The 27,440-nt window shown below is 40.0% G+C and overlaps 1 protein-coding gene across 2 annotated transcripts; it reads right to left on the bottom strand.

Annotated features, from left to right (window-relative positions):
• Positions 1 to 298: 298 nt before the first annotated feature.
• Positions 299 to 27,440, bottom strand: LOC122671757 (transmembrane protein 87B). Of its 2 annotated transcripts, XM_043869169.1 has the most exons (9): positions 27,433 to 27,440; positions 25,338 to 25,347; positions 24,804 to 24,806; positions 21,018 to 21,237; positions 18,938 to 19,871; positions 2,983 to 3,078; positions 2,302 to 2,438; positions 715 to 802; positions 299 to 669 (listed from the first exon to the last, which is right to left on the bottom strand). In XM_043869169.1, the coding sequence occupies exons 4-9, from the start codon at positions 21,227 to 21,229 to the stop codon at positions 619 to 621; spliced, it is 1,518 nt and encodes a 505-aa protein (XP_043725104.1). In that variant the 5' UTR covers positions 21,230 to 21,237; positions 24,804 to 24,806; positions 25,338 to 25,347; positions 27,433 to 27,440; the 3' UTR covers positions 299 to 618. The 2 variants fall into 2 exon arrangements, with proteins under 2 accessions (XP_043725104.1, XP_043725103.1); XM_043869168.1 differs by having other exon boundaries at positions 299 to 802.

The following is a 27,440-nucleotide window of genomic DNA, read 5'->3' as shown; positions in this document are numbered from 1 at the left end:
GTAGGATAGGTCAAGGTTCGTAGAATTTACCACAAAAAACAAAAAAAAAGGGTTCGCAGAGACTGTAGGGGATATTTTTGTGTATTTTTTTTCCCCTGTCCTGGCATGTTGAACTCATGAAGTAAAATGGAAAATGTAAATCCCTTTGTGTGGATAGCAGAGAGATCACTCATCAGCACCACCCATCACAACTCTTAGTTTCTTTATGAGGAACTGTGAGGGGAATCATCCCATTTATCCAACTTTTTACAAATGCTTTAACAGAGGATTGCATACCAAACCACCAATTTGAGTTTTAATGAAAATCTAGTTTGTTATTTCATACAAGCATCCCACTATACAAATACCAAAAAGCATCCAAACAGAAATTTCTTCTATATCTAACTGATAAAAGCATGAAGATCATGACAACTGATTTTTTTTATCCCTTGCTTCTGTGATGGTGACAATCATTTAGCACAGAGAGATCTCTACCCTATTTTACTCAGCTTAAGCCTATCCCTCTCTTTTTTCTGTTGGGTTCATTGTTTAATCCTTTTTTTTTTGTAATGATGTCTCCTTCATACCTATTACACAAGTCGTATGACAATGAAAAGCATGCACACTGGTAAGTCGTCCTCATTCTCTCTTGTCCTCCTCAAGGTCTTCTCCTAGCCCAAATACATGGTCTGCTGAAGTTGACACCTTCCTATCCTTCCTCTCAAGTTTGGTTGCCACATCTGTGGCTGTCTTCACCCCACTGACCACCAGCGAGATACCCTCCTCATCAAAACCATCCCCTGTTTCCTCTGAGTATGCATATCTGCAGGGACACAAGTTAGATATTGACAGTATCAGTATTAAATGACAAGTTCATTCATATTTGTCAGGTTTGGCGAGAGATGGAGAAGCAAAGTATGCCAATGTTCAAGGGGAAAAGGGCAAGAAGACATTAACAAATGTTCTAATGACTGTTTGCAGTTGCTGACAATAAAAAGAGCATTCCTATGTTTTGAACCCGCAACATGAAGGTTGCAATAGCGCAACTTAACCGTTGCGCCAAGGCTCGCCACTTTTGCAGTTGCAATAACTTTTGATAATTCTCACAGGCAAACATAAACTAATCTTGTACATTAACATATAGTAACATAATAAAGTAGAAAACATGACATAGAAGTGCTCCCCCAATTCTTGGTTTGGTTCTTCGGTTTATTGGATTGTCTACCTAAAGGGAAGCATTAGGTAATCTTCCCACAGGGTAACAAACTTTCACGGTGCCTCCTTGGGAATGTCTCTGATGCATGATAAAGGGCATACTGCAGGATCTGGGGAGGGTCATAATGTACGCAGCCTTACCCCTGTTTTCACAGAGAGGCTGCTTCCAGACTCGAACCATGGAGCAACTTTTACCATTGCACCAAGTCCTGCCCTCTCTCTGATGCATGATACCTAACTAAAATAATCTTTGAAATGTACTTCAAATCACCCTCCTTTTCTCCTTGTTGGTACTTAAATGTCTGCCACATTCTACAGATCCCTGTTTGTGGATATCTCTACAATGAAATGCACATAGCAGATCACATCATATCATTCTACTAAAATATATATCTTAACCGGAAATAACAGGCATAATTTAGACATAGTGCTCTCTATGAGTGGCCGTGAAGTAGGATAATGTACATTAAATGCACTTTTCTACTGCTTATACTAAAGTTGAACATATATCTAAAAGTGATAACAATATAAAACTTTAATTGTGTTAAAAAGAAGGACCAGCCGTCAATCACAGGGAAGGAATATGCATAGAAAGCTGCTCGTACTAGGCTTATTTGTTTCCTAATCTGATCCCAGAATGAAGAGAAAAAAGTTATATTTCACACTTCTCAGAGTCTATGTTAGATTTCTCGGAAATCTAATGTGGCAATCATAAAAAATCAAACACAGAATAGAAATTTCTCATATACCATTCCGAAATCAAGTGAACCAATAATTACCATAAAGAACCACAGCAACTGACATTAAGCAAGTGTGACAGTACATAGGTTTGAGGGTAACTATGAAAATTATTTGATGAATACCAACTTGAAAATCTATGCTCCAATAATTTAAAGCACATAATGGCAGTTCTCAAAATTCTTGGTGGGAAACTGAAATTATTAGCCGAATATAAATATAAATCTTAGATCCCTTGTAGGCATAAACTTTACATTTAATGTTCTCACCTTAACAAATCCTCAAATGGCAACAGTAAAAGTATTTACCATCAAAAGCAACACACAATACAATGAGCCAGGAATAAGGAGGAAACGTTACAACAGATACCTAGTAGGGTTATGCGAAGGAGCCCAGAGTATAGAGATCACCAGCAGGAGAATGTATGCAAGAAATATCCAAAAAGCAGGGATGATCCAAGCTTTTCGCCAGAGCTCGCTCAAAGGATCGCTTGCATTGAAGTACAGCTGAAACAACAAAAGACCCATTAATGGCTTGGTTAAAAGGTACAAGTCAAAGAGAAAATTAGAATAGATTAGGAATTATGAGTAGCATATAGTAGATACAAATACAGAAAGGTGTAGCTGCCTTCCAAAAGGAAAAACTACAAATGAGTAGTGGCACAGAATAAAGGTGTAGAGATGGTTCAAAAATAGAGTAAGCCCTCTGAGGATTAAAACAATCTAAGAAACAAGAGTTTCTGAAAGCGTGACCAAGCATCCACTTTTACAAATACAAAGGATGTATTAGAATGAGGAAATTTCTCATGGATATTTATGGTAATGCCTGACAGCTTGGCCATCTCATCACATTTTTCAGGATGGATGATAATTCTCAGAACAGGACCATTTGTGCTTTAGAAATAAAATGGAAATAAAGCATTATTTTCAATAAATAAATTTACTCTTTAGCATTTCAATAATTAAAATGGACACCACCATGCTAAAGAGTCAGGATTGTTGACTCAATCAAGAAATCATTGGGTGCGTAGCACCAAGAAAGAGAGACTACCTCATAGCCAATCCAAGCGACAGAGAGCAACACTGATATTGCAAGAGAATTGGTGAATTTACGGTAAAGTTCAAGTTTGGCCATGCTTCTCCGCATCTGTACATGAAATATAGAAAAAAGAAAGGATAAAAAAAGTTGCACTAAGCAAATTAAATTTAAAATTCCCCGAGAATGGTTGGTCCATTGTTAAGGGTAAAATTCTGACAGTTAAATTGTTGTCCAAATTCCTAAATTGTTTAACTCATTGGTTTTCTACCTCTGCCAAAATTTATTCTCATATGATGCTATAATAGTTCGAAATTTCCATCGAAAAACTGAATTTCGACAGTTTTCTCGGTTTTAAGTTTTTAACCTCTGCTCAAAATGATAACACAATCAACTTAACAGGTTTACAAGGTTTCAAGTTTCAACCGAAATTTTAGTCGAAATACCAAAATGACCCAAACATTTTGGTCATTTTGCCAAAACGCTACAAAGGATATATATGAAAGGGCAATTTCCTAGATCTATGAAATAAGAAAAAGAATTACAAAACAAGGAGATTTACGAGACAAAGTAAGTGTGAACAAAGTCTAACCTACTTGTTTCGTAATTAATTTTCTTATCATATAAAATGCCAGATTTTGCATGAAAGGGAAAAAAATCTGATGAAAATTCGACCACGAGAGGGGTTTCAAACGAAAGTGTGGGGAACTCATAGAAATCCAGATTTTTTGCCAAATTGTTCAATCTTTGGCTGTATCAAGGCATTGTGGAGTTGTACAACATATTTGCTTTGATCGTTTACTGGATTTGAATCAAGATTTGTACAAGATTCAAATTTGAAAGTATATATGTTAGACAATGTTGGCCATTTTTATATGTTAGGCACCATAGACCGATCTACTACTTCATGGAGTTGGAATCAATTTTTTGTTTTTAAATTATTTTTTATATTTTCTGATTTGAAAAACTAACTTTCTTGGAACTAATTTATGAAAAAAGAATAGGGTCAATATATAGGTTGGCTTTCAATTTTTTATATGTTAGACAACGTTGACCGATTTACAGATTAACAGAATCGGATTTTAGTTTCTGTCATTTTTATTATTATTATTTTTGGATTTAAAAATCAAAAAAAAATTAAGAAAAAGGAAAAATATTCAAGGAGATGAGGACAAAGAAGTCGAGTGGCTGCATTCCACCGCCATACACACACAATCACCATCTAGTGATGATGATGACGATGGCGATGATGGGGTGATCCACCTGCAGGCAGTAGCTGGGGTGACACCAACAGAGAGGGGTAGAGGAAGAGACAACAAAAATGAACTGATGACCATGAGCCCCTCTGATTTGTAGGAGAGATAAAATTTGATAATGCCAAGCAAGATGCCAACCACAGTGCATGAGCCCCCGTAGAGGCTACTAAAGATGTTTGTGCCATCAATTCAGACCATATGAGGATAGCATGGATATATATGTTACGAGCATGTTTGGCACACTTGGAGGCTTGAGTCTAGACGAGAGTATTGGATATGGTAGGTGTGGGCAGTGGCGTGCACCTTCATTCACTGTAGAGAGCTCCATATCCACGTGCACATTCATGGTCTGGTGATCTATATTCTAGGTTGGGTTATCCTACATATATTAACAATGCAACTTATAGGGCTGTTGTGGTGGACCAAGCATTTCTTCAGGCACAGCATGACCTGGCCAACACTTGTCATTGAGTCTGAGGCTTGGTTCCAACAGTCCCAGAGGCAGCATACTGATTATGAGGCTCCCCATAATAGTATGTGTTATTGATTTGTATGGTTGTAAACTTACAATGTATTGTACATTTGTACTTATTGTCAATGATGATACTTTCTAGCAATGTATTGTGGATTTGTAACATTAAATGGTTTCACAGTATGCTAATTGTGTAATGTTTTTCAATTTTATGGTTCTTCAATCCTATTGCATATTTCAATTGTTTTTTTTTTTTTTATATAAATGTTGTGTGTTATAGAACTAATTATGTATGGAATAGGCTATATAAGGGAAAGGATACAGTAGGCTATGGCGTACTGTCACGGCCTTAGACCTTACTAAGCAACCGCGCCGGCACTTAGCACTCACTCTAGCACTAAGTCAGCCTTTCACCAACTCTAGCAAGGGACTTGGGAAGAGAACTTAGAGAACACTAGAGAGACTTTGAAAGAATGCACTTGAATTGCTTGAAAGCTTTTAGTACAAGACTTGATAGCTTGCTTGCTTGGTTGGGTGGTTGGTTGGTTGGTTGGTTGGTTGATGCCTTGGCCAAATGAGGCCACCTCTATTTATAGGCAACTAAGAACCCATAGAATACCTAAGATATTTACACGTGTCCTCCATCCAATGGTGGAGAACTTTCTAGCCTAAGAGACTAGAACCTTCCCACCTCCTTTGTGGAGGATTCTAGCTACTTGGAGAACTCTAGAAGTCTCCTCCTTCCTTAGCTATTTACAAGGTTTTTCTAGAAGCTTCTCTAGAAACTTCCTTGACCATTCTTGCTTCTAGAGGTTCTAGAATATATCTATACTCTCTTCTAGTATAGAGAGTTCTAGGCCATGGACTTGGTCTTAGCCCAAGTTCCAAGTCCATGGGCTTGCAAGTTAGGCCCGTGGGCCTTTGTTGGGCGGGCCGTGACATTCTCCCCCACCCAAGTTGGCGACGCCCTCGTCGCAACCTTCTTGGAGAACTTCTGTATATGGCCTGCATGAACATCTGTATAGCCTCCTCCCGTATGAAGTAACAACGTCCATTGTGCCACAACTTGAGTCTTCCATGTCTCTCCTCGTATGGGCCAGTGTGTCGGCGAGCCTTCTCCTTAGACACCTCCTTTAGGGACTTGTTGAGCACTAACTCCCCGTCTTTGAAGCTTGTCGGTCGCCTTCTTTTGCTAGCCCTCCTCTTTCTCTTCTTCTTGGTCTTGTCTTTGCAAGACCGGGCCACATCCACCTTCCCCTTAGGTGGCGATTGCTTGTGCATCCCTGATGGTCTGATGTCCTTGCATCCATCAAGGGCCTTCTTAGTAGGCCTTGCTTCCGCCTCTACAAGGCCGTCTTCCTTAACTCCAGAAGATACGCCGAGAGTGGAGTCTTTAAGCTTTGTTCCTTCTTCCTCAAGTCGCATCGCTGTCAAGAGCTTAGCATTCTCCTTGGTCCCTGACACCGTGGGGACCATGCATGGAGCACCTTCCTCCATGATGCACACTGTGTTAATGAATGGCATGGGTATAGCCTTAACCCTTCTAAGAAAATCCATGCCAAGCACCACTTGATAGTCGTCCATGGGCACCACCGACAGATCCAAGGTGCCGCTCCACGTCCCCATCTGCATCTCGACCCCTCGAGCTATGCCTTGTATGGGACGAGCTTGGGAGTTGACAGCCTTGAGCCAACCTCCCTCCTTGGACACCTTAAGTCCAAGCTTCTTTGCCTCCTCTGTTGAGACAAAGTTGTGGGTAGCACCTGTGTCGACCATGACACGTGTAGGCTTCCCGTTGATGTGCACCTCCACATACATAAGCCCCTTTTGAGAGGTAGTGGCCTTGACCTCCGTCGCCTTGGCCTTGATAGCACCCAGTTGTTGTAGAGACCCCATGTGTGCTACCTCTTCAGCCTTCTCCAATAGGGCATTGAGAGCTTTCCTCTTGGGGCAATCCCTAGCCCAGTGTGGCCCGTCACACAAGAAGCACTTGTCCCTTGGAGTGAACTTATCCTTCTTGTCAAACTTGGTCTTGCCCTCCTTGCTTGTAGTAGCCTTACTACTTCCTTCCTTGGGAGGGTATTTCTTGGGACCTTTCTCTCCCCCACCATTTCCTCCATTGCTCTTCTTGGCCTTAGCATTATCTTCTCTCCTGAACTCCACCAATGACTCTGCTGCTGCTATGGCCGAAGCAAGATCTTGCACGCCTCGGCGTTGTAGTTCTTGCGCGGCCCAACTTTGGAGACCATCCATGAAGTTGAAGAGAAGTTCTTCATCGGTCATACTAGGGACCTCAAGCATAAGTGTTGAGAATTCCTTGACATAATCCCTAATAGACCCAGTGTGTTTCAGCCTTTTAAGGCTCTTTCTAGCCAAGTAAGCAGCATTTTCTGGGTAGAATTGCTTCTTTAATTCCTTCTTGAACTCATCCCAGGAGTCTATGGTGCACGTACCTCTTTCTATGTCGGCATACCTCCTTCGCCACCATAGAGTTGCTGTGTCGGTGAGGTAAAGTGTTGCGGTCCGCACCTTAGTCGCCTCGTCCTCGAGTGCCATCGCCTCGAAGTACCTCTCCATGTGCCACACAAAGTTGTCGACTTCCCGCGCATCTCTCTTCCCATCAAATGACTTGGGCTTTGGTACTTCCACCCTAGGTACCTCACGCGAGGTAGTGGCTCCCCCGGCCGCTGCCCTCCTACACATTGCCCAATCCGCCTGTACCTCATCGATGCGAGCATCCATCTTGGCCAATGCTTCCCATATTTGAGCCTTGAAGCTGGCAAACTCTTCTTGTTGGGCGTGCACTATGGTGTTGAGAGTGGTTTGTAGGGACTCCTTGAGCTCCCCCATTTGGCTCACTAGCTCCTCCTTGAGCTCCATCATGTGGCCTTCGAACTCCTCCCCACTTTGCTCTACAACATCGAGGCGCTCCTTCACCTCGGCCGTTGCTAGCTCCACCCGAGCTAGGCGTGGCTCCATAGCTCCACTAACGTCCACAGACTTGTCCTTGCCTCTTCGCCTCTCCTTGGTGGGAATGGCCTCCCTCCCACGGGCTTGCTCACTCACCATCATGTCTAGCACTTCGATTCGTTAGCCATGATGTCGAATCTACAAGTATCTTCCCTCGCAATCAAGCTCGATACCACACTTGTCACGGCCTTAGACCTTACTAAGCAACCGCGCAGGCACTTAGCACTCACTCTAGCACTAAGTCAGCCTTTCACCAACTCTAGCAAGGGACTTGGGAAGAGAACTTAGAGAACACTAGAGAGACTTTGAAAGAATGCACTTGAATTGCTTGAAAGCTTTTAGTACAAGACTTGATAGCTTGCTTGCTTGGTTGGGTGGTTGGTTGGTTGGTTGATGCCTTGGCCAAATGAGGCCACCTCTATTTATAGGCAACTAAGAACCCATAGAATACCTAAGATATTTACACGTGTCCTCCATCCAATGGTGGAGAACTTTCTAGCCTAAGAGACTAGAACCTTCCCACCTCCTTTGTGGAGGATTCTAGCTACTTGGAGAACTCTAGAAGTCTCCTCCTTCCTTAGCTATTTACAAGGTTTTTCTAGAAGCTTCTCTAGAAACTTCCTTGACCATTCTTGCTTCTAGAGGTTCTAGAATATATCTAGACTCTCTTCTAGTATAGAGAGTTCTAGGCCATGGACTTGGTCTTAGCCCAAGTTCCAAGTCCATGGGCTTGCAAGTTAGGCCCGTGGGCCTTTGTTGGGCGGGCCGTGACAGTACGCTAGCAACCAAGGGTCCGAAGCCAAACTACCACTTTGGGGATCTTTTTTCCCCCAATATAATGATTCAAACGTGCTTAAATAGGCATTGCGAGAAGTTTCAAGGCGAAATTCAATCATTTGGCCACCAAAATGGCCATTTCGAGTTCACATGCGAAATTTCAAGCCCCTTAAGCAGAATTCAACAATACAATCGGTTTCAACCATGGTCGAAATACTGCTTGAAACCAAAATTAGGACAATGGACACCAGTTGTTTCCTGAGTAACCAAAACTATGTATACAAGTGCTAATTTGACGAGAAAAACCACAACTACAGCATAATCAAGCAGAATTGCATATGAATAGCATTCCCGGAGTACATGTTTATAAGTGATGAGAAGCTAGTGTTTTGGGGCACTCTTCAAGGCAAGGGTTAAAGATTCTTGAAGCTGGTGCTCATGCCACAAGTGTGACAAAAACACTTCATGCCATGAGATGTTACAGGACACATGCACAGAATCCCAAAATAGTGTATTACTCACAATATTTTTGAAATTTGTTTAAATGACACTTCAATTTATTATATATTATTTTAAATTATTTATTTCATCTTTCTTATGTATTTTATACCATCTCTTAATATTATTAAGGCACAGAAAAGGTTGTGCCAGATGCAGGGGGGCTGAGACACAAGAAGCTTGAGGTGCTTCCATTGTGCTTGTCACCACTAAAATGCACAGCTTCTCTGCACCATTTGTGGCTGGGCGGCTGATGCAGGACAATATACACAACCCTGAAGGTTATGAGCTCAATAGTTCAATATCTCAAACTCCACACAACAGAATCTTAAGTGAGCAAAATCAATTCAGATCAACATGAATTTAGATTCAACAAAAGACATTCTCCTATAATTAACATAACAGAACAAATTTCAGTTCTTTCTCAAATGATTACTGTGATGGGTAAATATGACGGGTTGATTGTCCAATCATCATTCAAAACCAGATTGAAGGAGGATTTCCAACTGTGATTTTAGTTTGAGTTTACATTGCTGCTCACAAGCAAATCAACAATGGAAACACTAAACTAGTAAAAAGAAAATAAATCTGAAATGATTTTCTGATGTACACTTGATTCACAATAAGAATATGAGGTTCTCCCCCAGTTTCTTGAGCAGGTGTGTTTGAAAACTTAGTGGTGGAGAGCCGGTTAGAGAGAAGGAAGAAATCTGAGATGAAAACACAGAGTTGCGGAGAAGTGGGAGAATCACATAGCCACACACTCATGTTGAGCAAACCAATAACTTTGCATTTCAAATCTATGCTACCATCAATGGATTAAAACGTATAAATAAAAAAAAATCACAAGAGTCCTAATTGAAATGTAAAACTGAAACTAATGAAACTAACTTGCAATCAAGCTATATCTCCTAATCCAACTCTTAGACTAAAATAGAGTTCAAAATAACTAGCCTATCTCCTACATATCCTACCCAAAGCAAATAAAAGACATAAAGATCAACTAAGCTACTACCAACATTGGACCAATTCCATCTGGATTTGGGTTTCCAAAACCAATCATGCTGGGCCAACCAATCAAGTGCTACTGCATCAATTCTCCTCTGCCGAGTTTGGACAAGAACCAAGGAGCCCATCTGACTTGACACGCTGGAGTTGAAAAGATGTTGTTGTTGAAGCTTGATTGTCTTCGAAGGTTCTTAGCTGGGAGGATTTTCATTTTGAATCCACCGTGTTTGAAAGAGCAAGTATCCTCATAGCCACAATGTTGAGCCTTCTTATCAAACAACCACAGACAACCCAAGAGGATGTGACAAACCTTTAAGGGTAGGACATCATATTTGCACTTTGTCGATCAAGCCGCCAATAGAATACATAAGAAAACATCAATCGTTGATCTTAAGATTAGTGTTGATCATCCACGCAACTTTGAAGGGGTTAGGATGCGGCTCTGTCTTTAAACCGGGTAATGTAGATGAGGTTCAGCTAAGAACCACTCTACAGTAGGATCGTCAATAGTTGCAGCAGATCATCAATAATGGAAGCAAACCAAAATTAGAAGGTAAACACCAAAATAGAAGGTAATGAATACTAGGCAAACCAGCAGTGTGAAGGGATCCAAACTCAGGTCGAGTGCAGCTTGCAGTGGGGGAAAGCTTTGCTGAAAATCTCATTCAATTCTAATGGTTAGGTTGAGAGATATGGAAGCAACACCAAATTAGAAGGTTAAGCCATGCAAGCCAAACCAGCCATCAGCTTGGGCTCAAATCTGGATCGAGTGGTGGTCTTGTTGAGAGGAAGCTCTGCAGCAAATTGGATGTGATTCTGATGGACAGAAGTGGAGTTATGAGATAAGAATGAAAATAGAAGGTTTAGACTTAGGGTTTAATCCAGCTGGCAGAATTGGCCAGAATTGGGATCAAAGGTGAGTCTGTGCAGGGCAGGCTGTGCACCGAATAGCTCTCCAATCAGGCAGATGGTTGCAGAGATCTGAGCCTCCAAAGGTGTAGCAGAATCTGAGCATAAAACAGAGCCACAGGTTTGTAGCAGCCTTCCGCTTGGTTGTGTGCAGCAGCAGCGACTTTCGAATGGGATTCTTCCAGTACTTGAAGCAGTCCAGCAGTAGCAGCAACAATAGAGAGGATCGAATGGAACAAGAGAGAAGAAAGTAAAAGAAGATAAAAGGGGGATAAGAAATTTCGGCTCTCACAGCCAGGCTTCTCAGCCCTTCATCCACACAAGGGATAACAGCATCTTTTGCACTCAAGCCAATTCTTATTTATCTCATAAAATCATTTGGGCGGGGGGGGGGGGGGGGAGGGGTGGCTTTTAAAGCCTTGCATTAAATAGGACTCATAGCTGAGTCAAACAAAAAATAGAAAGTATAGGAATTAGAAGCTAATGAAAATGGCAGTCTCCTTTTGGGATTGGACTTGCCTTACATGAATTAGAAACCTAATAAAATAGAAGGTAACAGTCCAGAATCAGAGGTGAGAGAATGAATTTACTTGTCATTAATGACAGAGGTCCTCTTATTTATAATGAGATTACAACCCTAAGAGGGCAAAAAGGGAAAAGAGAAAATAATATAAAACCCTAGCATAAAAAGATAAAATACTGATCCCACGGTTCTCAACACTCCCCCTCAAGTTGGTGCATTTATATCATACATGCCTAACTTGGAGACCAGTGGGTGAAACACTTTACAATTTAATCCCTTGGTAAACACATCAGCAAGCTGATCAAAAGAACTAACAAATGGGACACAAATAAGGCCTTCCTCCAAATTCTCTTTAATGAAGTGGTGATCAATCTCAATGTGTTTGGTCTTGACATACTGAATTGGATTATGGGCAATACTGATGGCAGCCTTGTTGTCACAGTAGAGGCACATAGGAGCTTCAGTAGTAACACCCAAATCACCCAATAATCCTTTAAGCCACATTAACTCACAAATGCCTTGAACCATAGCACGATACTCTGCCTCTGCACTAGCCTTTGGTATTGTTCCCTATCGACAGTATCTCCCACAGCATTGCATAACTGATGGTTAACTTCAATAGGAGAATCAACAGGCTTACAATCAAGCATACCTGTTTCACTAAGGAGGTCGAGGACATATTTTCGTTGAGAAATAAAAATTCCATTGTCTAATCTTGCAGCTTCAATCCCAAGAAAATATCATAGGGGTCCAAGATCCTTGGTTTCAAACTTGGTGGCTAACAGATCTTTATGATGGGAGATCTTAGTATCACTATATCATCCACATACACAATGAGGGCTGTGATTTGGGATCCATTTCGCTTCACAAACAGAGTATGATCAGCTTGGCTTTGATGGTACCCAAATTTCTTCATAGCCTTTAAGAACCAACCAAACTAGGCCCTAGGAGATTGTTTGAGTCCATAAAGGGACTTTTGTAACCTGCATACTTTGCCAGTTGTGGAGGTTGAATCAAACCCAGGAGGCAAATCAATGTAAACCTCTTCTTCGAGTTCACCATTCAAGAAGGCATTTTTTTATGTCCAGCTGTTGTAGGTTCCATCCTAAGTTAGCAACACGTGATAGTAAAGCTCTAGCCGAATTCATCTTTGCCACAGGGGCAAAGGTTTCTTGGCAATCTATCCCATAGGTCTGGGTAAAGCCTTTGGCTACTAGACGAGCCTTGTACCTTTCAACCATACCATCAGCCCTTTGTTTGACTATAAACACCCACTTGCACCCAACTAATATCTTCCCTTGGGGGTGTGGAACTATTTCCCATGTACCATTCTTGTCCAAAGCTTGCATCTCTTCTACCATGGCAGCCTTCCACTTTGGATCTTTAATGGCTTCCTTCCAATCCTGTGGAATAGTCACAGAAGACAAGGACTAGACAAAAGCAAAATGGGAAGGAGAAAGGGACTCATAAGATACAAAATGAGAAATAGGGTGTTGAGCACAAGAACGAACACCTTTTCTTAAGGCAATGGGACGATCATCAGTGTTAGCAAAAACAGGAGGAGAAAGATTACCTGATGGAGAGGGCGCCACAATGGGTAATGGTTGGTCTCTCATGGTCTCCTTGTGCTTGGATCTATTATGAGTGTAGGTTATTACATCCAAGGGGGCAGGAACAGAACCTTTCTCATTATTATTGTCATTACTTGGAGGCTCCCCCTAACATGTAATGTCAGACTCCCCCTGAACTGGGATGTCAGAAATAGCAGGAATAATATCATCAATATTAGCAACAACCATGGGAGAAACAGGGCACACTTGCTCTTCCTCAAGACTCTCCCCCTGAAGAGGAAGCGTGAAATAGGGATCCTGCTCATGGAAGGTGACATCCATGGTGATATAAAGCCGGTGAGATGGAGGGTGATAGCATTTATAACCCTTTTGGGAGGCCGAGTATCACAGGAAAACACACTTAAAAGCATGAGGATCCAACTTAGAACAAGTAGGGGAGGAGTTGTGGAAAAGCACACACAGCTAAAACCTTTGGGAGGTAGAGAAGTGGCAATGGTAGGGTCAGGGAGAAAAGACAATGGTGTCTTGAAGTTAAGAACACTAGAGGGAAGCCGATTAATAAGGTATTGTTGTTAGGACAACATCTCCCTAATAGTGTTTTGGGACAGCGGTGGTAAACATCAAGGCCTAGGCAACATCCTAGAGATGGAGATTTTTTCGTTCAGGGATGCCATTCTGCTCTGGAGTCCGAACACAGGAAGTTTGGGAGAGTGCCATTTGAAGAGAGGTACTCCTGAAAAGCATGGTCAAGGTATTCAGTGCCATTATCACTGTGTAAGACCCTAACAGAGACGATAAACTAAGTACGAAGCATAGCATGGAAAGACTTGAAGCAAGAAAAAAACATCAGACTTATTGTGGAGGAGATAAACCCATGTGAGGCGAGTACAATTATCAATAAAAGTGATTACCATTATCATTGTGTAAGACCCTGACAAAGACATTAAACTGAGTACGAAGCATAGCATGGAAAGACTTAAAGCAAGAAAAAACATCAGACTTATTGTGGAGGAGATAAACCCAAGTGAGTCGAGTACAATTATCAATAAAAGTGATAAACCAACGAAAACCATCGCGTTCAACAATCCTAGAGGGACCCCAAACATCAGAATGAATAATAGAAAATGGAATATAACTATTACTATCACTTGAAAAATAAGATGTTTAGGTGTGCTTAGAAAATTCGAACATCTCACAATTAAGTTGTTCCACGCCACAATGTTTAACTAAATTAGGAAATATAGAACGCAAAACATGAAAAAAGGGGTGTCCCAAGCAACAATGCCAATGGAGGAGCTTCATCAAAGCATTATCAGAATGACGGATATAGGCAGAAGAGGGAGTCGGAACAGTTGGTGCAGAATCCAAATAGTAGAGACCATCACGGACCTGACCATATCCAATCGTTACGTCCATCACAGATCTTGAAATACACAATGAGTGGAAAAGAAATGAACGGAACAATTTAACTCACTGGTTAACGATAAATAGACAATAAATTAGCACATAACTTGGGAACATGTAAAACTGAAGAAAGAGAAAGATGGGAACTACAGGACACGGAACCTTTACCCGAAATAGAGGACAGGGACCCATCGGCAACACGTACCTTATCCCGCCTAGAACAAGGAAAGTAGGTACGGAAGACCTCAGAGTTGCTAGTCATGTGATCAGTAGCTCCAGAATCCATTAACCATAAAGGACTGAGAGAAGAAACATGAAAAATACCTGACTGGGCAAGATTGGAAACAGGGGAATGAGAAGTTCCTGTAGTCATTTGTGTCATCAATTTCTGGAGGGCAGCCATTTGATCCAGAGAGAAGGGTGTCGGGGCAGCAGTAGCAGGGACAACATCAGAAGCATCAGAAAGGTTCGCCTAGGAACGGGCAGCACCAGGCTTGTCATTGCGCCCATTTTTGGGGCGCCCATGGAGCTTCCAACAAGTCTCACGTGTGTCGCGAGGTCGACCATAGTAGTCGCATTGCACCGGTGCACGAGCTGGTGTAGTTCCCTTAGAGGAATCGGCAAGAGGAGGTGTAGGTGGGGTAGTGAGTGAGTAGGGCAGACCGAACCGGAGTAGCAGTGGGCATTATAACTGTCCGGCGATGTTCCTCAGACTGAACCATATTGTATGCCTGAAGAAGTGTGGGGAATCTATCACGCCCTAAGATCTGCACACGAACCTAATCATACTCAGGATTAAGTCCTGTCAAGAAGTCATACACCTGTTCCATCTATCTCTCTTTCTAGAAAGTACCAGCATCATCAGGGTGAACCATGGGAACTGGGTGATAGAAGTCCAGCTGTTGCCACAGAGAAGTGAGAGTAGTGTAGTATGCAGTAAGGGAGAGCATGCAAAATTACTATCTCGCCACCTGTGAAATCAAAAATTCCACCTAGGCAGATGCCCCTGCCCACGCTCTCATTGGCCCCCTCGCTGGTGCAGGGACTACACGACCAGGCAGTGATCTCTTGCCCCCTTCCCCTCCCCCCCCCCCAAAAAAAGGAAAGAAGAAGGAAGAACATGGAGAAAGAAAGACAGGTCTTACCCTATCAAAGGGAAGAGAGCGATTAATGGGGAGGAGATGGATGCGCTTCAACTTTGATATCAAATTGGTGGAGGGCTAGTAAGAGAAGAGGGAGAAATCTGAGATGAAATCTCAGAGTTGCTGGGGAGGGGGAGAATCACATAGCCACACACTCACGTTGAGAAATACAATAACTTTGCATTTCAAATCTGTGCTTCTAGCAAAGAATTCTTCTCCCTCTCAATCAATAGATAAGCAATACAATCTCAATAAGTTTCCAGAAAAAAATTATTTACAACATTGTATTACAAGTATGCATAAAAGTCCTCGTTAACTTTTATGCATAATTTTCTTTTTTCTTTTTTCTTTTTGCTGGGTATGCCTGGATGTTAATCCTGTATAATTTTCTTTTTTATTTTTAATACAAAATCTTGCTGATCCTTGGAAAAAAAACATGCATAAAAGTCCTCATTAACTTGTCCTACAACAATGTGGAAGTTAAAGAAGCTAACTAATTCTATTCAAACTAGGGATGAGGGAAAAAATTCAAAAACAGCTTTACCACTCATGTTGTCTAGCTATAATCTTTCTAATAATAAACCTCCCTTCTAGTTACCTAGTATTTAATAAGTTGTAAAATTAGAGTTAAAATTGCAAATATAAACCTGAGGTTCAAAAAGTACAAACTTAAATTAAAAAATAAATAGTACCCTATTGATCTATGGCAGCATGGTCCCAAACAACCTAAGCTGGCCCATGCAGTCTATGAGGCTCCACAATCCATTTCTTCGGCTCTCTTCAGATCTGGTCTAGCACCCCCTCAAATTTAGAAAGATTGAATATGAACTGCATCCAAATCCAACGCATTCTTTTTTCAGGCATCCAATGTGTGGTTCTCTTCAAGCACATCTTCCCCTACATCAATCTCCTTCACTACCATCATCAATGTGGAGGCTTCTTTCTCCTCTTTGGTATGTGACTAAGAAAGAGTGGATGACTTCTTGACAATGCAACATATTAATTAAAAATATACCTGTTCATCACATGTGAGACAACAATGTTTCCCTATATTAGATTCTATCATAATACTCTTCCTTTCTTCATTACCTCTCCATGGCTGGCTACGCCTTGGAGATGTTTCCTGAGGTGTGAAAGCTTAGGTTTTCTAATCAATCTGGCCCTTCAGTATTTTAAGTTTTATTCAGCTGTGTTAATGGCCTGAAAGTCCACACTAAAAAATTCATTGCAACTGTCTGCCCTTAGCCCACTCATAGATTGAACAATGACACAATGGTTTAGCCTCTTATATTCAACACCTTAACATGAGTTTGTGGAACTCATGTGCATAAACATCCAAATTCTATTCTTATTACCTCAAGTTCTGAACTGGTAACGAAGGTCTCAGTAGTAGTAGGGAGATTGGTGCAATAATTGGTCAAGGCTTCCTTCACAGCGACCCATGTAGCAAGAGGGGACAACCCATGAGAAAATTGGTCAATACATTTGGTGAGTACACCATGTAGATGCAATTATTCTGACCTTTGGCTTTATGTACCAAACCTTCTTCACTTTTGGCATGGCATATCAGGTAGGGGAAAAGCTTTCTACCTGACTGACCCAACCAGATAGAGTATCAAGATGATCTTTACAACTAAAATTGGGGGCCTTAACAATTATTCCCTATGGGAAAACGTCTTCTATGAATGAGGGGGGGCACACCCACTTCTACGAAATTTGACAGAGTTTTCAAGAGAAGGGGAACGGGAGGAATTACTATTCTTTTTCTTTCCCTGGGAATGGATGTTATTCTGCAATTCCCTTCTAACAATTATTCCCTATGGGAAAACGTCTTCTACACAGCCAGCCCTGTTTAGAGAAGCCATCATTTTTTAGCCACATGAAGGGTTGATCCGGATGACTCGATCATTGAATAGATGGGGCACCCTTTGGAAAGTCTGCATGACAAGTTCCACGGCCTATCTCAACCATATTGCCCCTCCTCCCTCTAGTCAATTTTCTCTTGTACTTTAATGTAACCAAATCAGTAAAGGGGCTGATGAGGCAATTCTATGCCATTGGGTAGATATACAACCATGTGATTAACATCTGTCAAGAAGTTTGAAAACACAAAAATATTATGGCACACCATGTATTGGATCTTTTCCTAGGCATCAAAATCTTGACTAAGATTGGCCTGTTGATTTTGCCATGTGGTATAATGCTTATGGGCTGAAACTCACCACATAAGTCAAGGGACAGGTGGACAATACAATCACAAATTTTGAGACCCAGAAAAGCTTCCACAAAGCATACTTTTACGGCTGTTTAGGGAAGGCTCGTTGAATAGGTAATGTAGGAAAAAGGTCCCATATGTACCATTGCTAGATACAATATGGCAGCCATTGGTGGAAGAAGTGAACACTGGTGGCAATATAAAGCTTAAGAACTAGACATCATGTTTTTAAGTTCCTTAAACTAAGCCCCTATACGCAAACCGCATAGTATCTAGCCATAATACGGTAATAGCCATGGAATCAATCAACTTGTTCACTTGTTTGTTCAGCCCATTATGAAGCCTGAATTCCTTCAATTGGTCAGTTATTAAATAAAATGATTAACAACAGGATCTCACTGTGATACCAATTTGATGCAGTATATACCAAAAAAAATTCTGCAGATTATGGGTCCAATAATAGTTCTTTTCACAGCAACTAATATATAAGGTCAACAGAACAGAATATCAAGCAAGCACAATGACTTTAACTGAAATATAGATCCAACCTCCTTTAAATTATTATTAGAGATAAATTTATCTTACTTTTCAAATGAAATTTAATCCCCATTAGTATGAACAGTACACAAGAAGCTTAACAAATTCCATGTTTATCCGACAAGTAGAACTAGCACACTTGAATAGCTGTAAATTAACCTACAATTCAGAACCCAATCTCACCTATTATCCTTCACAGATGCACAAACTCAACGGGTCAAATAATTGGCTGAATTTCGAATCCTTGTTCAATTCCAGAACTAAAGAGGAAACTTAACTGATGTAGAGGAGTTAGAAGACACCTGGACAGTTTGGAGCATCCAAATTATCCTTCTTCTATTTTTTATTTTCTTCTTTGTTTCTATTTTATTGTGTGATCTGCTACAAGTTCTTCAATTGTTGCCTTTTTTTTTTTTAAGACCAAATCAACATTAACTTTGTTCAAGAAGATCCTGCCTGGGGCTAGGTCCTTCGTGATCCAGCCTTACATTACTGGGCTGGTGGGGAGCCAAAAAATAGTATTGGATAATATATCATTCATGGATCAATTGTTGTATTACATGCCAAAAATGATATCTATAATTAACATGTATCAAACAAAAATGTATCAACAAAATGCGTTATCTATTCGACACATTAATTGTAAATTATATGAAAGGTGGGGGGGGAGTAGAAAGGGAAACATCACCTGAAGCTTCTCTAGAGTCTTGGATAATGATGAGAAGATCCAAAGAATAAAGCAGGCATCCAATAGAGCAACAGGCAGCACAAGAAACAGTTTGGCTTTTCCAGAAAAGTCATTGATATTTCCCAAATGTTCCACAAGCTCAAGACCCTCTGAAGCCACGAAGTATATCAAACCAAGAAGAAGGACTTTAGATGTTATACCACCAAGGGTTGGCCGCACCACCCCATATCCCATTGAAACCACTAGAAGAAGAAGGCGAGATACAGTCTTTTTCACAGCAGTAAATGTTACTGCCCATATCGTAATGCCCATAGGTCTGTGCCCAGTAACATTAAAATTTGCATATTCGAAATACCAGAGTGCCATTTCACACATGCCAAGAGCAATTACTGCTGTAATGTGGTAGTGCAACTGTATTATATCTCTCCAGAAACGCAAAAACTGCAGAAACCAGAGAAGACCAAGTACTAGGTAAGCTAAAGACATGATGCCATAGAATGTCATCATAGGTGCCATCTTTCCAGGCAAATAACCTCCTGGGTTTCTCCAGACAGTTCTTCCTCTGATTACAGTACCCTTGAGTACTGGGTCACAAAACATAAAATAGAGGTAGTACATCCCAGTACTGTTTATTTCAATAGTTTCAAGATCCATTTTAGCTTCTTCATGTCTTCCATTAAAGAAAGTCTGAATGCGTTTTGGCCAGCCAGGATTATTTGGGTTTTCGCGGATAATTACTTCTCCTGCTGTGCAAGATTCATCCTTAGCAAGCTCTGGAGTGCAGCATATTTCATCTGAGTTTCTATAGAAACCCCCAATCCTCTCCCTGTCTTTGACCTCAACAATTATGGCTTCCACCAAACCAGTACTTTTTTGCATGTCATTCTGCTTAGTTGTGGACTCTTTTGTCCTCCGGAATATGACAGATTCAAACCTGAATTTACACTTGTTAGAATGCTATCCATGATGAAAAAAGAGAGTGAATAAAAGCTCGAAAACATTTTCCAATTTCAGTGAGAAGTAAAATTTAGCCTGAGCACCTTCCCCTCCCCCCCACCCCCACCCCCTCCCCTCCCCTCCCCTCCCCTCCCCAAAAAAAAAGAATAACACAAGGTTTGAAGTTCAACCAAGAAATCTCCTAACAAGATATTCAATATTATCCAATACTGAAACATATCAATTTTCATTCTGGATGGCTATCCATATCTATATATAAAAAGAATACAAAAAGAAGTCCATGGACAGAATAGTTTTTTTCTATATGAATTTTCAACCTTTTGAATCGATTCAATGTTATAATGTTGTCATATTTAGATCACTATTATCAGTTCCCTTTAGGACTACTCCAACAGCAAGTGAACCACATAAATTTATCATACAGAACAGCATGCATAAATGGGTTGAGTGACTGATAAAGTCAGTTGCCCATGGGTTGATGAACATGACGTAGCCGAAGGTAAAGTGATGTTCGAAGGATTTCAAAATACGAATAAAAAAACCAGAGTTGCAGTTGACAAATGATGCCTTTTCAAAATGGTTCACACTCTGCAATGTATTTATAAAATGCATTTCAGATAATTGCATGCTCATCTTTAGTTTAAATGTCATAACGTCTAAAGATTAACATGATACATGTGAGTGAGCACCAGATACTGCAACAGATGAAACTAAACGGTCTTAGATTTTGTTAATTTTCTTCATAACGTTAGCTTATATCCTTTATCGGCAATGCAAAATTATCGTTATTATTCAAATATCTCGGTCCATTAGCTATTATGATCCAAACCCTAAGCTGTAATGACAGAAGCAGATTACGAATCTAATACCCCACTGAACGAGTGTATTACGGAAATTGCATAGTATTTAATGTCCAATTAGATGCTAACAATAATAGAGGAAAAATCTAAATATTTTCGCAAGATCAGACAGAGTAGAACATTTTAAGTTCCTAATCAAATCCATATTAACAGAAAAAGGAGGGAATTATCATTTATCACAGAGTGACGCATGGAAGGAGTGAAACGAAGTAAGAAGAGAGACCATAAGAGTAAGGGAAATGTAGGTGTGAATCGAAACTTACTGAAGGAAAGACTTGCCATTGTTAGTTGTTTCTTCAGAAACAGCTTCGACAGGAACCTTGGTTGCGTAAAGTCCCTCGCTACCACCATGGAAGAAGAACGAATTCGATCGAGGAACGAAAGCTTCGTTTCTGTACTCATGGATCGAACCTCCAACATTAATGATTAGATAAATTAAGAACAAAAATTTCACAAGAAATCGTAGTAAAGCCATATTGAAAACTCCCACAATGCGTAAATCCCCTCGCAACCGTTTTCTCTTTCACTCTGTGTAGAAGCTTTCCAAGACTGAAGAAAAAAATAGTCGAATTGATTCTCGGTATACTCGCCATCTCATGAAAGTATAGAAAAACCATGCTGCTTTCACTTTATTATTGGGTTTTTGTCAAATGCCTCCCTGAAAATGCCCATTTGTCCAAATGCTCCCTTACGATTTTTCTGATTGTAAAATCCCCCCTACACTCAAAACATTGTAACAATTTAATCCCTATCATTAATCTTGAACGTTATATACAAACGGACTGATTTTTTTGACCAGTCTTAGATCATTCTACAAGAATAGAATGATCAAAATAGCCCTCTGATAAAATCTATCTAAATTAATGAAGTTACCCTATTATCCTTAGTATGTTTTTTAATTTTTAACATAAAGACATGGGGTCCACCATTTCTTCTTCTTCTTCGTTTCTTTCTGCTGTATCGATGCAACCTCCGACCACCACCTGTTGGGACCCACCATTTCTTCTTCTTCTTATTCTTCCTCTTTTTCTTTCTTCTTCTTCAACCACCACTCTATTGCGCACACTGCACCCCACCGCCCCCACCTACGCAACAAACTCCGACCACCCCTACCACTCCACTTTTCCGAGACCAAAAACACAAAAAAATGGAGTGCACAGAGCATCCTATGCTCTATTCTATCAATAAACCAAATTCGAAACCTTAACCCTCTCCCATGTTGCTCTATTTTCAGATCAAAGGAAGCGGGCAGGTAGAACGTAATTTTAATATGTATACTAACAAGATTCGTTTGGTTAGCGACATGGTAGGGGTTCGATTCTAGCAATCCGAAACCGATCCGGACTGGGATGCAGCGGCCAGAATCGATCGATTACTTCAAAACCATCTTCTTAACCCTCTCCCATGCATCTCCCCCTTCTCCACCCTTCGCAGCCATCATGGAAATCCTCAACCGAACAGTCCACTCAACCTAAAAATCTGACCTGCAAATCAAGTCCTCTCTACCTAAAGGGATTGAAGGGTGATTATAGGGTTTCAATTTTAGGGTTCATCTTCCTCAAATGGTTTAGGGTTTGATTTCAGTTTCAAACCCTAAACAATTTGGGGAAGATGAGGGCATTTTGGTCATTTAATTTTTAATTTAGATGGTTTTTATCCGTGGGACATTTTACTCATTTTATTCTGTAGATGGATTTTATCAGAGGGTCATTTTGGTCATTCTTATTAAGGGTAGAATGGTCTAAGACTGGTCAAAAAAATCAATCCATTTTCATATAACGTGTAAGACTACGGCAGGGATTAAATTGTTATAATGTTTTGAAAGTAGGGGGAGTTTACAATTAAAAAAATTATAAGGGGGCATTTGGACAAATGGGTATTTTTAGGAGGCATTTTACAAAAACCCTTTTATTTATAATCTAATTTTAGTTTACCAGGTTGTCATTGAAACCAGAACCGAAAACTAAAAATCAAATTGGACCGGAGTAACCCGAATAAATTTAACCCAAGTTCGGTTTTAAAATGTAGGCACCCAATAAAATCAGTCCAAATTTCGATTCCGATCAGGTAGAGCCATATACATATTGAAACCGAACTGAAACGAGCAGGTTCGGTTTGGTTATCAAAGTTTAGAACCGAATCTATAATCGGTTCATTTTGGTTTACACTAGCACTCCCTTTGATCAAACCGAATATTTTATAACCGAACTGATTGACAAGCTACCACTACATCAAGTGGAAAGGTGGATTTAGTTATACCATGTGAAGGGTGATGTGGTAATTACAATTAAACCAAAGGTTTTCCACTATACCAAACTGAAAAACTGCAAGTGGGTAGGAGACAGGTTTGTTAAGTAGAAGGCCCGCATTTTGTTTGAGGAGAGGGAGTGTGAGTGTGGATCCTCACTTTGGCATCATGGGGATCTTTTTACCTTATAAATATTAGACATCTAGATCGTGATGTGGATTGGTTAGATGTCGAATTTCATATTCAAATTTAATCACATCTTGATTTAAATTAAAATATGATTAAATTCGGATCGAGATTGAACAAGTCCCTAATGATTCTAATCCGAATCAGATTGGACACACTAGCGATTCCAAAAACCCCAGAATCGGTCCCTCAAATCTGAAACCAAATGATCCTGTCCCAAAAACCCTAGAATCAACCAAAATCAAGATCGATCATGGTCGATTCGGGATCGATTTTTTAATCTAATTGCCCATAGTTTCAACATTACTATACATCACTCGATGGTTTTTGGGGTTTTTAAAACTATATCTTGCAAGTTTGGTCATCTACATTCATGTCCTAGTTTTACTTTACAATTTTCATATTGTTCAACTACTTGGGTCCATGGTTAAAGGGATTAGTATCGGATACCAATCTGGATGAGGATCAACTGGAAAAGTGAAAAACAAACACTCTTAGGGATCGGTTTCTGAATCGACCTATATCGATAAAAAATAAGAAATACAAAAAAAAAAAATTAAAAAAAAGTGTACAAATAAAAATGAGAGAAAAATGGAATTTAATTGAATGAGATATTAGACAAAATACAAAAAAATAAAAGACATTTGCAAGAGAATCTTTAAAAGTTGTAAAAGATTATATTAATCAAAATAATATTAAGAAATGTACTTCAGGGTTTCTTGGTGAAAAAAATTCACCAAAGCGAAACCTTAACTACATGAATGTTCTGGATCCATGTTGGATCTACAACATATATTAAACTCAACATTATCGGTTAATTTGTTTTTTAATTATGTATATATAATCGAATATGCAAGAATATAAAATAATATACAAAATATTTATGTAAATATGGTAAACAACACATAATTTAACTCTACACTACAAATCGACACTAAAGCTATTATGAATCATTGAAGAAAAAAAATGAAGAAGAATAGTGAAAAATTCCTTCAAAATGTTTTTGGAGAACATGTAGGTTTTGTTGGAGTAAGTTGCTTAATCCAGCCGTCAAAACCCAAAAATTTTAAAGGACCAGTAGTGCAGCGGTGCTAGGTGGAGATGCTAACACGTGGCAGCTCGGACATTCAACGGACCGAGCTCAACATAGTCAATGAGCTTGGACCGTTGGATGTCCGAACTGCCATGTGTCGGCATCTCCACCTAGCACTACTGCACTACTGAGCTTTAGGAAATTAGAGAAGATAATTTTCCAAGGAAATCTTCACATGGAACAAACAGTGCTCGTTTTAAAAGAAAAACTTGCAATTTAGGCTTAAGTGATCTAAATCGGTAACCGATCCTGATTCCCAACCTAGGATTGACCAGGAATCGGTATTGGCCCTACAAATACCGATACAGATCTGCCGATCTGACCAATCCGATACGAATTACTTAAGTCATACTTTCGTCTAGATTTGGGGTTCATTATCATCAAGGTGGTGGAGTATACATTGATTGTAGGGGGAAGGATTCTGATATTTTTCACCATATATATATACTAAACAACTATTTTGTTGGGCAATCAATCAGGTATTCCTACCCAACTGGACTGATGAATGTCTACTAGAAGAACTCACTTTCCTATTGTTCAGTAGGAGATACTTTCTTGTGGCTTGATCCAGGATTTGAATTGATGTCCTTTCATTGATTCTGCCTAAAGATTTCATTTCAATTGAAATTTGATTATTCACAATATACGTCCTCACAATGTCCCAAATTGATCCGTGATCTTCTTAGGGAGGTAGTTTCTGAAAAACGTCTAATAGTTAATTAGTTCTTAGATCTGCAGAAAAAAGGATAGGTAAAGATTTGGTGGTCGATCAACATCATGGTTTTAAGAATTGGGAATCTACCGATCCTGATTTTAACTGCTCCTGATCATTGCTTCTTGTATTGGAATCAGATCGATCGATTATTAGTCGTTTTCTTTATAAATCATCGTGAATCAGACCGCTTTATGGGTCGATTCCTAATTTCAAAGCCGATTCAATTTTCACCATAAAAAAACTTAGATTCCCGATTCCTAATCCGATTCAGACTGATTCAGAGCGGAATCCTATCTGGCCGATTCCGTTCTTGATTCTAAAGTTTTAAAACCTTGGTCAACATGCTTCTTTCTCATTTTAAACTTCTGTTTGGCAATCTTAAGATCGAGAGGCCTTACCAACCAACCCTAAGGACCTGAAGAATGTTTATTCAAGTTTAGCTATGTGAGTCATGTGGTTACTGTGGTGTGAGGCCCATCTCTTATATTAATGGAGTCTTATAATTTAGGGTAAAGTACACATACCGCCTATAATGCACCTAATATTCCTTGCATCCCTCTAAGCGACTCAATATTCCATGTATCACCTCTGTTTTACACCCCAAATGCCATTTTAGTCCACACAGAGTGTTAAATGCTAGAAAATAACCAAACTGCCCTTTCTTCTATCTTTTCTAAAATTTGAAAAGAATTGCCCTGACCTATTGACTAAAATTTAAAAATACCAAAATACCCTCATCTTCCCCAAATCATTATTTTCTTTCACATACCCAATACCACCACCACCACCACCACCGTGAAGCCCCACCAACCACCATCACCATCACCACCACCACCCATCATTAACACCATCACCATCGTACCGAAGCATAGTTCTCTTCAATTTTTTGTAGAGGCAGAGACAGCTTTTGTACTACAGGGACGAGTTCGGTGACAACGGAGAGAATGTCTTCGTCGATGTAATGACCGAGGCAACCGAAAAGGATGAGTCAATGAAAGCACCAATGTAATGATCGAGGCAGAAGAACCGAGGCAGATCGGACCAATGATACGTCAATGATTAGAGACAGAGGAAGAAGACGAGAGAAGTAAAGCAGATTGACAGAGACAAAGAGAGAAAGCAGATTGACAGAGACAAAGAGAGAAGTAGAGTTAATTCTTCATTGCCTTTCACAATCTCTTGCTTTACATTATATAACCATATTCTACCAAATTACCCATCTACCCTTAATAGACTAACACAACACAAATTACCCATCTACCCCTAATAGACTAAACCCAACACAATGACCCAACTACCTATGATCGTATCAGTCGATCCTTCGCTAGCCTTGCAAGCTTGGAAGCAAGCTATACAGTGATGTATGGTCCCCTGTATGGTTATTATATGCTGCGTTCACTTGGGAGACGACCGAGATGGAAGAGATTGGTAACAGATTTTCAGATCTTTCAATTCGTGTTAAGTTTTGGGGTTTCAATGGTGAACCTTTGGTTCCATTTTAATGGGTTTGGGTGTTCTGGGATTTGGGGTTGGTGTTTTAATGCTGTGTTTAATGCTTCTTTGTTAGCTCTGTTTATTGATTTTCATTCTAGGAATTATACCGGAAGTAAGAAGAAAGGTTGAGAAGATGGACAAAACGTCCTGATTCTTTGAAAATTTTCTTTTTTTTGGGGGGTTTTTTTTGAAATGGGTCAATAAATTCTTAAATAAATATAAAAAAAAACACGTTTGTTTGTTTTACATTCCCATTCTCTGATCTAGGAATAGATCCAAGAAGGATTTCCATTCTAGGTTCTCGTTTTCTTACATCCTACAGCCCTCACTTGTTTTCGATTTTGAAGAAGAATCACAGTTAGACGTCTGAAAGGAACACACAGAAAACCTAGCAGATGAGTAGAGATTTACCCTTATTGGTCGAGTTATTGCCCAGAACCCCTCAACCTGACGCCATCTTCTGGGTCACTTTAGGATGCGTGGTGCGCATTTGTGTCCATGGAAGAAAAGTGTTCTTCCCACGTTCTGTTGTGGGAAGTTTGGAAACAATCTCCTTGTATCTCTTGTAGTTCGGTACGGTGGTGATGGTGTTAATGGTGGGTGGTGGGCATGTAAAAGAAGATGAGGGCATTATAGGTCTTTTCAAATTTTAGATAAGATAGGAGAAAGGGTAGTTTAATCATCTTTTAGCATTTAATACCTGGTGTGGACTTAAATGGCACTAGGGGGTAAAGCAGGGGAGGTACGTGGAATATTAAGCCGTTTAGGGGAGTATAAGGAATATTGGGTGCATTATAAGGGGATACGTGTACTTTACCCTATAATTTATAGACCCATTACCTACTAAAAACAACTTAAGATTTAATAAATCCCAAAACAAACCCATAGGCCCATAAACAGAATAGAATTGATACACCAAAAAATTTGTCTATCACCCCCAACAACCCTCT

The sequence above is a fragment of the Telopea speciosissima genome, chromosome 8 (genome assembly GCF_018873765.1).
Source record: "Telopea speciosissima isolate NSW1024214 ecotype Mountain lineage chromosome 8, Tspe_v1, whole genome shotgun sequence".
NCBI classification, from domain to species: Eukaryota; Viridiplantae; Streptophyta; class Magnoliopsida; order Proteales; family Proteaceae; genus Telopea; species Telopea speciosissima.
The sequence above is the reverse complement of the archived record's forward strand: the minus strand, read 5'-3'. Positions and strand labels throughout refer to the sequence as shown.

Bases quoted from the DNA above. Each gene is read 5' to 3' on its own strand.
- LOC122671757 (XM_043869168.1), bottom strand. From the start codon at position 21,229: ATGGCTTTACTACGATTTCTTGTGAAATTTTTGTTCTTAATTTATCTA. The intron at 2,439-2,982 runs GTAGTCTCTCTT...TTGTTGTTTCAG, and splicing joins TCGCTTGGATTGGCTATGAG to CTGTACTTCAATGCAAGCGA. The intron at 803-2,301 runs GTATCTGTTGTA...GTGTCCCTGCAG, and splicing joins CCTTCGCATAACCCTACTAG to ATATGCATACTCAGAGGAAA.